The 13,279-nt window shown below is 32.4% G+C and overlaps 3 protein-coding genes across 4 annotated transcripts; 2 read left to right on the plus strand and 1 right to left on the minus strand.

The window, feature by feature from the left end:
- Positions 1-652: 652 nt before the first annotated feature.
- Positions 653-5,074, plus strand: LOC132743013 (uncharacterized). The gene is made up of 5 exons (XM_060731520.1): positions 653-752; positions 1,353-1,413; positions 2,915-3,066; positions 4,084-4,251; positions 4,997-5,074. Exons 2-5 carry the CDS (start codon positions 1,361-1,363, stop codon positions 5,053-5,055), a joined length of 432 nt encoding a protein of 143 aa, XP_060587503.1. The 5' UTR covers positions 653-752; positions 1,353-1,360; the 3' UTR covers positions 5,056-5,074.
- Positions 5,075-6,231: 1,157 nt separating this feature from the next.
- On the minus strand, positions 6,232-7,570 carry LOC132743011 (glutaredoxin-2, mitochondrial-like). The gene is made up of 2 exons (XM_060731517.1): positions 7,265-7,570; positions 6,232-6,549 (listed from the first exon to the last, which is right to left on the minus strand). The coding sequence occupies exons 1-2, from the start codon at positions 7,484-7,486 to the stop codon at positions 6,457-6,459; spliced, it is 315 nt and encodes a 104-aa protein (XP_060587500.1). The 5' UTR covers positions 7,487-7,570; the 3' UTR covers positions 6,232-6,456.
- A 1,295-nt stretch (positions 7,571-8,865) lies between these two features.
- Positions 8,866-12,914, plus strand: LOC132743012 (uncharacterized). 2 transcript variants are annotated; one of them, XM_060731519.1, is made up of 5 exons: positions 8,866-8,938; positions 10,151-10,204; positions 10,985-11,136; positions 11,929-12,096; positions 12,801-12,914. In XM_060731519.1, the coding sequence occupies exons 2-5, from the start codon at positions 10,152-10,154 to the stop codon at positions 12,857-12,859; spliced, it is 432 nt and encodes a 143-aa protein (XP_060587502.1). In that variant the 5' UTR covers positions 8,866-8,938; position 10,151; the 3' UTR covers positions 12,860-12,914. The 2 variants fall into 2 exon arrangements, with proteins under 2 accessions (XP_060587502.1, XP_060587501.1); XM_060731518.1 differs by lacking the exon at positions 8,866-8,938 and adding an exon at positions 10,001-10,027.
- The last annotated feature ends 365 nt before the right edge of the window (positions 12,915-13,279 follow it).

A 13,279-nucleotide genomic window follows, 5' to 3' on the forward strand; every position in this document is an offset into this window, starting at 1 on the left:
ATATATCATTTTTATATTTATGGGGGGATTGAAGGAAATTGATTTTATAGTATATATCAAGAAGTAAAACACATTTTTTTTGAAAAAATAATGCATTTGACATTTTTTAAGAGGGTTGTATAGTGGGTACGGGGGGAGTGTAGTGACCAATCAATGCGCCGAACACCTGTGGTGAGCATATTCTCATTATGAATAGAGCCTGTCACATTCTACATAGAAACGTTTCTTTTTTGATAAATAAAAACATATTTATATAAATATTTAAAGAAAATATATATCATGTTCTAGATTACCAATCTACAAGTACTTTTAAATCTTTATAAGCATAATACTTAATCAATTTAACTTTACTCATTCTCTAACAAACTTAAAGTTTTTTTTTCTGATGTAACCATTGTTTATTCTTACAATCAAAAATAATCTGAGATATGCTTGTAAATTTGTAAAATTATTGTTTATTTATACGAACTGGAGAATAAAAAGTTAAAACCAGAACATATTTCAGTATGCTCCAACATTTTCCAAAATGTCAAAAGGTAGGATCATAAAGTTCAACAAGTATAGTCTGAAAATGTGTATCTTTTTTAACATGGAGGGCACTTTTATACAGTCTTATCATATTGAAGCGAAAATTTTTATTCCTATTAGATAAATTCCATTGTCGAACTAGTCAAAAGACTACACCTGCGTTAATTCCCATGATTACGTGACGTTACACGCATTTTCTCTTATATAGGAATTAGAAAAGAGCGGTAAGGACACAAACATTTTTTATTTTTTCATTTTTAATGTATCCAAAAGAAAGTACACTGCATGTAGTATACTATCAGTTAGTAATAGTTTATTAACATACATTTACCAGTGTCTCAATGAAGCTTCAATTGACCGATGCTAGTCAGGTATTGAGATGCTGCCCAAATACATTATGTGGCCGCATGGGCGAGTGGTTAATAAGCTAAGGATGACTATATAGCCGCGTGGGTTCAAACCCGTGAGGGACAAGTCGTGTTTTCCTCAAGCAAGAAACTTTACACATCATTGCTCAGTACTGGTTGGTTCCAGGAACAGATCAGAGAGCGTGTCTATATAAGCTTATAGCATCCTCCGCAATCGAACTCCAATAAATTCTGAATCAACTAAAATACGACATTGATAATGAAGACACATATTTATAATCAATCTGTGCCAACAGTTCCGTCATATAATGAAATTTTGTCATTTTTCTTTAGTGTGCCTATCTACTATAAATCATTCATGTAAAGACTTATTTAGTTCTTTTTTTATTTTTTATCGTTTAATTACTTCCTTATGATAAAAGCAGAATGTTTTTGTTTTGTTTTTTATTTTATTAGAGTACCAAATGATTGCCACGCTATTCACTGTCTTGTTTTGTTCGTTCGGCACATGGAAAGAGTGAGTATAACTGCTTATATAACGGTTATAATTTCTTGGTTGGTAGGTGTGTATTCTTTGCTTAATAATGGTCCATCCGCCCTTTCAGGCACTGGGAATACGGACCCATGCCGGTATCAGTTATTTCAAACTCAGCTCCTTAAATACGCCCCATCATGGCATGACTTTAGCGAGACTAATATTGGCAATATTCTGAGATTAACATTTTAGATGATATAGACAGTTCAAACAGTTACAGTTACATTTTTTTTACAAGTTCGATAGTGATGAAAAATCCGTTTCCTAGATACTCTAGTACTTACTTTATATAAGTCATGACAAGTCAAGTCAAGTCAAAAGATTTATTCAGTAAGTAAAGGCCGCCGGCCCAAAATACATGTCATACAAAATATGATATAAGGGGACACATTACCTCTTCATACAAGGCCTCAAACCTAAAAGACAGAGACTCCTTGCCTTAGATTATTTACCCATGATCATGGGAGAAAAATCTGATCTCCATATTAATAAAAAATGTCAACTAGAGCTATATCCCCTTTCCTGTGTCTGTAAGAAGGGTATAATTAAATCTTTTCTAAACATTCAACTTTCATTGTATTTAATAACTAGATGAGAAATTCATTTAAATCTTAACCTGCTGAATTTATATGATGGATTTTCCCAGCTTTGAATTTAGAATTAGTCTGTTTAAATTTTATGGGATTTGATATTAAATATATTGTACAAAAGATGAGCTAAAGAACCTTCCATCCGGTCTAAGGTTGAAGAAACGATCTAAGGTTGATGAAACAATTAAATATTTTTAAATCATTTATGATAATTCATTCAAAACATCTCATTCCTTTATTAAAGTGTAATGGAAAGGGACAAGAATCTCTTGTTAGTAATAAAGATTTTGACAGGGTTTGGCCCTATATATAGACGGTTGTTTTGAAATATTACCCGAGCCGCTAGTCGATGATTATATTTCAGACAACCTTTTATATAGGGTCATATAACATGTCAGAAATATTTATAACGAATTCATAATGCAGCATCTTCTATTTGCTATTAGAGAAAAAAGTGAGATTTCTTGATAATTTTGGCAGAGTTCGTATATAAAACTAAAATCTAAAGTTCAGATATACTTATTATGTTGATCTGATTACCACCATATAATATTATATTTCGCCTTCATTATGATTCGGATTTCCTTAGCCATACATACAATAAAACCGGTTTTTACTGAAAGGCATTAGAAGAAGCATCAGAATACCCTTGTCCGTGAAAGTAAAACAATTTTTTTATTTTTGTTAGGAAAAAACGTGTTTGAAGTAATTTGAAACAAGTAAACTGAAAATAAAATTATTATCATTAGAAGCTGATCTTAATCAGATTGTATAAAACTATATAAGCGTCATGATTATCCAGTGAAAAGCATCGTTACAAATGTGCAGTATTATAAAAAATATATAATATGAATAATAAGGACATACATCGTTTCTTTTTAAAAAAAAAAAAGAGTCAGCTGTAATCCTGGCCGTCCCGTTATTCCGGACAATCAGGATGCAGCCAGAATCTTCAGTATAGCGGAAGCGAACAGAAACACAACAGCAGACGGCTACCTGTCTCTCGAAGAGATGGGGGATATCTTTCACAACTTTGATATAAACGGTAAGATTATAGTGAACCTATTATCTGAAATAAAACCAAGAGCAAGTAATTCATGTTTCACGGGAAAACATCAGCTAGTAGTTCTATGCGTATAACCGGCGTTACATCTGTTGCGGGTCAGTTTTTTTTTTTAGAAAAAGTCAGTATTAAGATTATGTTCTAAGGTTTAAGGTAGTCTTACTGTAATACTTTTCCACAAAAAACAATTCTAACATCGGACAATATCTAATATATCGGTCATTTCCTATTCACAATCTTCGGTATCCAATAATTATTAACCGTTTATGACCGGAATTTAGTCACTAGCGATGGATAAAGGATGAGTGATTGTAGATAATCTAATGCCCTAGTCTTTGAAAAAATAACGTTCCGGAAATAACTGATTTGCTACGATATTGGCCGATGTTAGAATTTTGGAAGGAAAACATTACAGTAAGACTACGTTAAAGCTTCTACTGGCATAGGTTATTTAAGTCTATTGACGCCGTTTTGTTGTTGGAATAACATAACCTTAGCACAAAGTTCAAAATTACTAAACGGTAATCTCAAAGATAAAATAAGAACTGTATCACCCGATCAATTTCATAACCAAAATGCGATGATAAAAAATTTTTCAAACAGAATCTAGTACAAGTCTACTAAAATAAACCAATATAAATGTATGTAGTAAAATCTGCTTTGGAGTTCTTTAATATGGCTGAAAGGATTGATATATTTTGTGTCGAAGAGGAAGAAACGAGGACTAATCTATGGCATTCCATGTGTTTTATCGCACATGCAGTGACTAACCAAACAAAGTCCTGCGCTCAATGTTATAAAAAAAAGTGCATGTGTATTTTGAAATCTGTCTCTCAAATCTCAGGATGTTCATTGCTCAGTGCAAATTTCGTGGCCGGTTCTGACCAGTTTATTAACTAAGATTTGTGTTTCAGCTTAAATATTTTATTACAGATCAATAACATTCTAAACACTACGTATATGACTTTAATTGTGAAAATATATTTGTTTTATATAAAGATGACCAATGTATAGACGAGACGGAGTTTATCGCACATTGGACAAACCTTAAGCTTGGGGACCTTGATGCAGCTATCCGACTGTTCCACCATGCCGACACTGACAGGGACGGATGTATCGAGAAAGATCCGGATTACTCTAGACTGTTCTATTACTTTGATAGAGATGGTATGCTTTTTGTTGCGAATGTAAAGCTTTATCTTTAAAAAGGTGTAAAAGGGATCTTGTATAATATTTTTTAATCTATAAAAGGTAACATTATGTTGCTTCTATAATCTATTCTTGAAATAGTGTAACAAACAAGATTTTTTTATTTAAAAGTAAGAAATGCTTTGACTTTTCTTTCTCTTTTGTATACTTTTATAGTATCTAAAAAGTACATCATTGGCCAATTACCTGAACCATTCTTTTCATGTGTGCTTTTTTAGTAATATTAAAGTATAGTTATAGTGAATAAGTATTTTGTATGGAAGTCAAAATACTTCTTTGTTTACAATTTGCTTCTATTATAACAAATTTCGCATTTATCGCAATTTTCAGGTAACAAACATCTAACATTTTCTGAAACAATAAAAATGTTTGCCCTTTCTAAAGAAGTAAACATTTATTTGTTTCTAAGGCATAATGTGCATGAATATTGTTCGTAAGTAGAAGCAAATGTTCCGGAATAATATATCATGCAGCTATGTTAACTTATTTCGCTATAATTTTAAGTGTGCACCATTCGCTCTTAAGGAAATTTACAAAAAATATTATCAGAAATAGGGTGATAACTATTTCTGCATTGATTTCAACCCTGCATTATTTGTTTAAGGAAATGTATTAAGCATATTTCTTTCATATACTGTACTATAGTACTAAATGCAGTATACTGGCTGATTAATTTGACTATGCTATTATCTTTTGAATATAGGAGACGGCAAGATATCCGAAACGGAATTTAAACGTGTTTGGTACGGTTTGTCGGCGTAAACTGATTTTGATATTATTGGGGAAAAAACATGCTTACAATAAATGATTTATTTATAAACAATTTTTCTTATTTTTATTTCCTCTCTACAAGAATAAATAGAAAATCTTCCTGTAACTCAAGTAATGTGTTACACACACGTACCTATAGATTAAGGACGGAACGAAGCATTGTAACGAATGAATTTCCATTACCATGAAGAACTATTTGCCCCTGTTTGCAAAGGGTTAAGTATAGTGATTATCGTAGTAGTATTTTCCCTAAACAGTTATTGTTATTGCATAAAATTGCGCACGCAGGTAAAACTTTTTCGGAATACAAAATGATTCATTGGAACGTAATACGCGCCGTTGTTTTCATCTTATTTGTTTAAAGATTTACTATGCTGAAATATGATAATTTGAAAATATTGGTCATTGCTACACAGTTTGTAGATATAAATTAAACATGTTTTGACTTCACAAAGAAGATGTGTTATACTTTAAATCATACAAACTATAAGTGGACAAACTATGAATATATAGTGTCATTAAAAAAAACTGTGGCAGTTTTTTAAGGCAGGACCAGCTTTTCAAGACCCATATAAAGGAACGCAGGTTCTCATACATACTTTGTACGTTCTTTTATTCAAATAAGACATATTCAGTAAGAATCTTATAGATTTCAATAAATTTCTGCAATAAAAATATTTTACTAAAAGATCTCAAAGATGAGCATAGTATATCTTTAATATGCGTGACTCAAAACAACTTAATGCAATGACGGTCCGGGAAGAGTAAGTCGCACTAGCACGTGGAAAGAATCGAACGAGTAATGGGTTCTTTAAATACATTTTACGAAACGCGGAATAACCAATTTGGACGTATAGTTTTACACACAGATAACATTTATGCACCTTTCTTTCGTGCACAACTGCAGCTCTAAGCCCTCTGACTCACTTTGAAAGCTCGGGCTATAAACGCCCTCGTTCTTCTACAGATGTTAATGAAGAAAAGGAGCCACTAACCAATCAACTATGAAAAGAAATCCTATATTATTCTTTGTTTTGGGGTGATTGTGTGCAACCAAAAAAGCCAAAGGTTTAAAGAGCGCTGACATCAACTTCCGGCTAAAAATTGAAATCGCGATTTCTGGGAAACAACAATGTTGAAAAAAAAATAAGATAAATAAATAAATAAATGACTAAAAAAGAACTTTATTTAAATATTAATTCCTTATACAACATTTTTTTACCATTAAGACTCGATTCAATAGAAGGCGTTCACATCTAACGGTTTGCGGCACAGAATATTCGATTCTAAGTCATGTAAGTTGCAAGGATTCGCCAGGATTACACTCTTACAACTTACTGAACGAAATAACTTTGAATTTGTAGGCACACACAATATATACACAGTTAAAATTCAGAGATACTCCTTCAGCTTTCCCTTGGATGCCGCGGCTTTCACGTCGTCTCCGCCGCCGAAAAACTTTCCGTTTATAAACACACGTGGTACCTGCAATCAACAAAATTTAAACTGTGCAAACTTATCAAATTTTTAAGTATCCCAAAAATGACATTCATTACAAAATAGAATCATATATTTCAAAGGATAATATAACACATGTTGTGGAGAACGTTTTATTAAGACAATATATGTAATTAATGTATGGCCTATTAAAGTGTCATGAGCATTTGCTATAATCTGGGGAGAAAACTGCAATTTCATCAACTTTTCATGGAATATAGCGCATGCAAACTCAAACGTATAGATGCTAGATTAGCCAATGTCTATGAGAATGACCATGGTCTGGTTGCTATCCCCAAAGAGAAATATGTGACACCTTTTTCCCGAGCATTACGTCATGGCTCCCCCTGTTTTTTGGGTAATTCACAGCAACTTAGGCTATTAAAGTTCTCCTTCTTTCCTAGGACTGTATACCACTGAAACCACCTACCCCTACTCCCTACACTTAAGCATTTCAGTGCAGCCATTGCTTGTATTGAACATGTCTCACCAAACCCCATTTTTAACATTTTTCTTTAATACTACATGTATTTAAACAATTCTTTTAAAATAACTTTCTTGAGATTTGACGCGCAGACATGTCTTCAACCCCGCGAGGGGTTTGACATTAATGGAAGATATATAAACAAAGAAACAAAGAAAAGGAAAAAACACCAATATCAACGAAACATAAGAAAAGACAAAGAGAAGGAAAAAATCGTACTGATCTAGCTCCAGTCATGTTTTCAAGTTCATCCTGAATTGCCTGACAGTTTTTCTCGCCATCTATATCCCAGAAACCGTAATCCTTTTTATCCAGACCTCCGGATTTTATATAGTCCGCAAACACATTTTTGGCCATTATGCTATAGCCACACGTACTCTTTGCTATTACCATCACCTTCTTGCTTTTTATTTTATCTTCTATGTCTTCTTTGACGCCCATTGTTGCAGTAGATTTCTTTCTGCAGTTTTGACTTCAGTATGCGCCGCTTATAGTAGTTATGAATTAAGCAAAAGTCTAATTTGGCTTATAATTGACTAAAGCCTTGGTTATCGATTTAGATTGGTTATTTAAAATGTGCGTTTAAACGGGCCAATAATCAGGACTGTTTTTATTGACAGTTCAATGTCAACATTGTCTGAAAGTGTTCAATGAGTGTATTAAGTTACCTCATGCAGTAAGCATAATACATTCATGATAATTATATAGGTTTCTTCCAATCTATCGCTTTCAATGGAAATAAATAATTAGTTCGTTATATGTACTTTGAAATATATAACTTTTTGTAACGATCAGATATTAGTCGTTTTGAGAGTGATCATCTGAGTAAATTTTGTTAATTTAGAAAGGGTGTCAACTGAGTTTTTTTTTTACTTGACGAGTCTCGAGATTTTAATACTATTTGACACATCTATACCAATAGATTGTGTGTAAAACTTCAGATCATTCTCTCATTTCCTTTTATTTCAGTTTATTTTTAAATGTAATAATGGACCTACCTAGAATCCTTTTTATTTAACCTTTTTAAATGTAAAAACTTACCTACCTAGAATGAAAAGCGTTTGTATACGCTTTTTAACTCCAATCAGGCTAAAACGACTCTAGATATTCGATTTTTAATTTAATTATGAGAATATATCTTTATTACCTTTTCATAATTTCCCATTTTTAGCTTCTCAGTTGATCTGTGTAATACTTTCAACTTAAATTATTATTTTAGGCTTTTGGATCTCAATGGAGCGCACCGCTGCTGAAAATTTTGCAGGAACTTTTTTTTTTCTCAAAAATATTTCTGTTTCAGTTCTGTTTGAGACGCATGTTCAATGCTTTATACAAACTAGTAATCGACCTGATACTTCTTAACAAGCCGATATAAAGGTCATCAATTGTCATAAACAATCATACCCACTTCATCTTAAATTCGTCAAAAAAAAAATTCAAATATTTGGGTCAAAAACAAAATAAAACAATCACATTTTCTCAAATTTCTAAAGTTTGTGCAGTAAAAGTTTGATGAAAGTTCCTAAAAAATGTTTAGCAGCCCTGCGCTCCATTGAGATTCAAAAGCTTTAAATTATAATTTAAGTTGAAATTATTACATAGATCAAATGAGAATCTAAAAATGATTTCTAAAACCACAAACGGGTGTTAGATAAATTTCCGTTTGTGGTTTTAGAAATCATTTTATTCTATTTTAGAATAACATTTAAATTTCAACATTCAAATTTTGAACTCGTATAAGATAACATAGATGGTCTTATAACAAAAACGTAGATGGTCTCACTAAGTTATGTATACTGTCTGCACATGCAATGATTCCCACGATGAAGTATGATAAAATAAAAAAAACCCGTAATCTTCGAGTTTAGTTAAAGGACGACGTTTTGGAGAAAGGTAAATATTTTATAAATTACATTATTTCTAGTTTGTTTCAGATTATTTACACTCATTGATTAGTATTGATTGGTTTCAGGAACGGATTTGAGAAAACGGGTTAGCTTCGAACACAATCGAACTAAAATAAATTCGTTTTTGTAAACTAAATAAAACTTCATTTGTATTTCTAAAAATAAGCCATATTGTGCAGGAAAATCTTTAATTTTGAAAAGTTTATATTTTCTTCTTATTTTATCTCATAAAAATCTAGAATTGAATGCTTCATTTAATTTCTATTCTATCTAACTACTTTATGTAATCAATCATTTGTAATTTTATGAATATTTTAATCTGCTGATAATATATATATGGTATTTTAAAAGCTCCGACAACTTTGGTGCTAATACGTCACCTTAGTGCAATAACTGTTTATCTCCTATTAGATTTAGAAGGACTTAACCCTTTACTGCACTATGGTGACGATTTATTATAACCCCACTGAAATACTATATAACCGATGCCATGGATGCCGGCCTAACGAGGGGTTTAAACTGAAAAATATGAATTTTAAATAGTACAACACACAGCCTATCTTCATTCTTGACATATCAACTCTGTTTTAACATGGATAAATATGCACATTCGATACCTTAATTTCAACATCCATCCAAAGGCTATTATTTAAGTGACTTCAATTTTGAAGCATGATTGGTTGTAACATCGAGAATGCGTATTTGTTCTGGCTAAACCATATGTCTTCTTTAATGAAGTATATGCGAAGGCATGATTATACGGGACTTCACTGAGTTCTTTTGACATGACAGGACTGGAAATAATTCTTTTTCGAGATTTTGTTACTCATTTATCTAGAATAATCATTTTTATTGTGGAAACATTACCTGAAAATAAAAAAAGAAGCTTTTTTAAGTCAAATCAAGCTAGGAACCACAATCAATATCAATTTTTTAATTAAATTCTGATTATATTCCTTTTTTTATCTTTTTTTTTTTATATTTTCCCACTTTAAGTGCCACGGCTGACCTACATGTATGTAAAATCTTTTTTTTTTTATGTTTCTAGGGTTTTTGAACCTCAGTGAAGTAACACGTAAGTTTTAGCTATCATTCGCTTTTCTTTTTGTGCCAGTTACGTGTTAAATTTTGAACATTTTTACTTTTCCCGTTATCTTGCAGGTTCTTTGAGGTTTCCATTTTTTCACCATATTTCTAGAATGTTAGCAAGAGTCATCGTCTTCACCACCATTCTTATTGGGACATGGACAGGGTATGTACTTTATTAACCACAGTGGTATGGCTCATTGAATGTTCACAAAATATGTGTTCGATACTGTATACTGTTATACAAGGGCAACAAGTCCCACAGGAAGACGTTCATAACCTAGTCAGAGTTTTCATCTCGTAGTTTTTAGGGGGATAGATAAAAAGTAATGCAAGATGTAGCCTATTAATTATATATCAAACTAGAGTATAAGTTCTGTTATCCCTTTTAAATGAATACATTGATTAGGCTATGTAGTCTACTTTTAATTTAAAAAAAACTACGGGGCGAAAACTCGGACTAGGTATAGACATATTCCTATGGGAGTTATTACCCTTGCCTATTTATAATTGGAATGGCCTGACTTTGGATACATTTTTTCGGCTATAAAATACATATTTTGTGAACATTTAATGGACCGCGTTATTAACCATGCCTCTTTTTGCATAGCTGCTAAATTTATAATTTTAAGTAAACCAGTCTACTGTTATAATGCTATTTTTTGAAATAGCCTTGCAAATCCTTAAAAATCCGGGGCTGGATGATAACTGGTATACATGCACAGCAGTATACCATACAACGTTTTTTCTCTCCTTTATCTATGTACTTTTTATTGTGTTTTTATCACATATCCGTGCATATATTTTGACGTGGCGTCATTTGCATTATAGAAACAGAAGGATATTAAAACGTTCTAACAATTAAAAAACTGCGCCAAATATTATCATTCAGTGTCATATATCATATTTATTTACATGTGTATGTTTTAATCACTAACTATTTAAGCGTAAGGTGTAACCCTGGCCGCCCGGATATTCAAGACTCCCACAATGCATCACGCATCTTTAGTATAGCGGAAGCGAACAGAAACACAACAGCAGACGGCTACCTTTCTCTTGAAGAGATGGGGGATATCTTTCACAACTTTGACATTAACGGTAAGTGTACTAAAGATTAAAAATAGGTACAGAATGTCATAGCACCCACACATGGCCTTGCGCCTTAAACAAGTAGACATTTAGGTGAATCTACTTTTCTTGTTGACCTCAATACAAAGCAAAAAGTTATCGCATACGATATAGGAACGTTGATACAAGACCATAAAGCAGATAATCTGATTACTGCCAGAGAACTTGTGTATATTGCCCTCAATATTGCCTCAAATAGTGCAAGGGCATAGTCATCAACGCCTAGCTCATTGACCGTCAAAAATAGGTCTAAAGGTAAAACCCAGCACACATAAACTACAAGAATTAGTATTTGTAACTGTTAAAAATAAAGTTTGAATTCTGACTCATCTGCTTGATTTATAACTGAATCTAATGGGTATTTTACCTTCGATAATTTTGGAAAAGATCATCTGCGATTACCTTTTACATTTGTACCGCTTCCGTTGGATGTTGAAAGTTTTTTTATCATTTTTGGTTTGTTTTGTTTTCGTTTTGAAAATGTAAAAAAGATCATCTCCAATCCGAATTTTTGTGTAAAGCTTTGAAATAAAAAAAAAGTCTATTTGACCAAATGGATTGCTTTTCAATGATGTTGACGAAATATGCGTTAAAACATGAAATATTGAAATAGAAATAAACCATTTGATAATTATGAATTATCATCTTTGCCTAAGAAGTGATTTGTTAAAACATAAAAAAGATTTTCTTTTATAGATAGCTTTTAGATATAGGGATTTAATTATTGAAAGATATTTTAAAGTATTTTATTTGATGACGAAGGTGACCAGTGTATAGATAAGACTGAATTCAAGACCCATTGGGACGATCTGAACCTTGGAGACGATGACGCTGCGGACAGGTTGTTTCTACATGCCGACACTGACAGAGATGGTTGCATCCAGAGAGATCCGGATTATTCCAGACTCTTCTATTACTTCGATAGGGATGGTAAGATTTATTTAGTTAATGAATTCTGATTTGTTGTTACATTGACAGTTTTAATTGATGAAATTATGATTGAGTCGATGCAAGGGAGAGGGCGAGATATGGGAAGAATGGAGGGCTTCGTCTACAGTTCACTTACAGGTTCAATCAAAGAGTAAAGATAAAATAGGAACCTTTTACAACGGACTGTCAGGCAAAATTAAAAATGTGGCAGATGCAGTTTCATGAGCGGTTTTGCAATCGGTACTAAAAAGTTCAGTACGTTTGTGTTAAACAATTTTATTTTAAATGTTATTGTAATGTAACGAATATGCTATTATTTTTCTGAATTTGACTAGGAACATTTTAGTATGAAACTACGTAAAGACTCATACCGAAAGGCACGGATCACAGGTGTAGAATTCTATGAAAGTAAGAATTACCAATAGAAGACTAGGTTTGATTGAGTCTGTTCATCTCTCAATAGCAACGACATGAACAGACCAGTCAACGACCATTCAGTAACCAGGACAAAAAAACAACAATTATCCATACTTTAATGTTAAGTTCTGCTTAAATTGGTGCTAGGGAGTGTGGACTATTGCTTGAATTCATGAGCAAGCTCATTTAAGTCAAGTTTTTTTCTTCAAAGTTGCCGTGTTAAGATTTCTTGAAATTTTAATGCTTCCAGATTATCGATTATTGATTTCTTTTATCCCTATAATTAGATGACGGAAGGATATCAGAAGAGGAATTCAAGCGTGTTTGGTTCGCCATGTCGGCATGATTTGTAACGCATTAAACTGATGTAAAATGATTACGACAATAAATATGTATGAACTGTTTTCATCTTTCAAGTTGTTTTTAGACAGTGTCTCTACATTTCTGACTCAAATTTGAAATGAAATAGTTGAATAATAAATGAAGAAAGGAAAAAACATTAGGAAACTAAATTTGGTAGTATGTAGTAAAAGGGAGCGTAAATTATATAAAAATAATCATTTGTAAAAAAAAACAACGGGATCAAACCTTAGCCTGCTGGAACCAAATGAGACTAGTCTTTGCCACCAGTATAGAGCCAGGCCAGCCTGCAGAACCGTGCAGTCAGATCAGGCTCTGTATACTCTATATACTGTTGGCTTACCAACTTCAGACCTTCATTCCAATATCCCTATAATGACAATGTATAGATGAGAAAATGGCACAT

The sequence above is a fragment of the Ruditapes philippinarum genome, unplaced genomic scaffold, assembly GCF_026571515.1.
Source record: "Ruditapes philippinarum isolate M1 unplaced genomic scaffold, ASM2657151v2 ctg22272_1_1_1_1, whole genome shotgun sequence".
NCBI classification, from domain to species: Eukaryota; Metazoa; Mollusca; class Bivalvia; order Venerida; family Veneridae; genus Ruditapes; species Ruditapes philippinarum.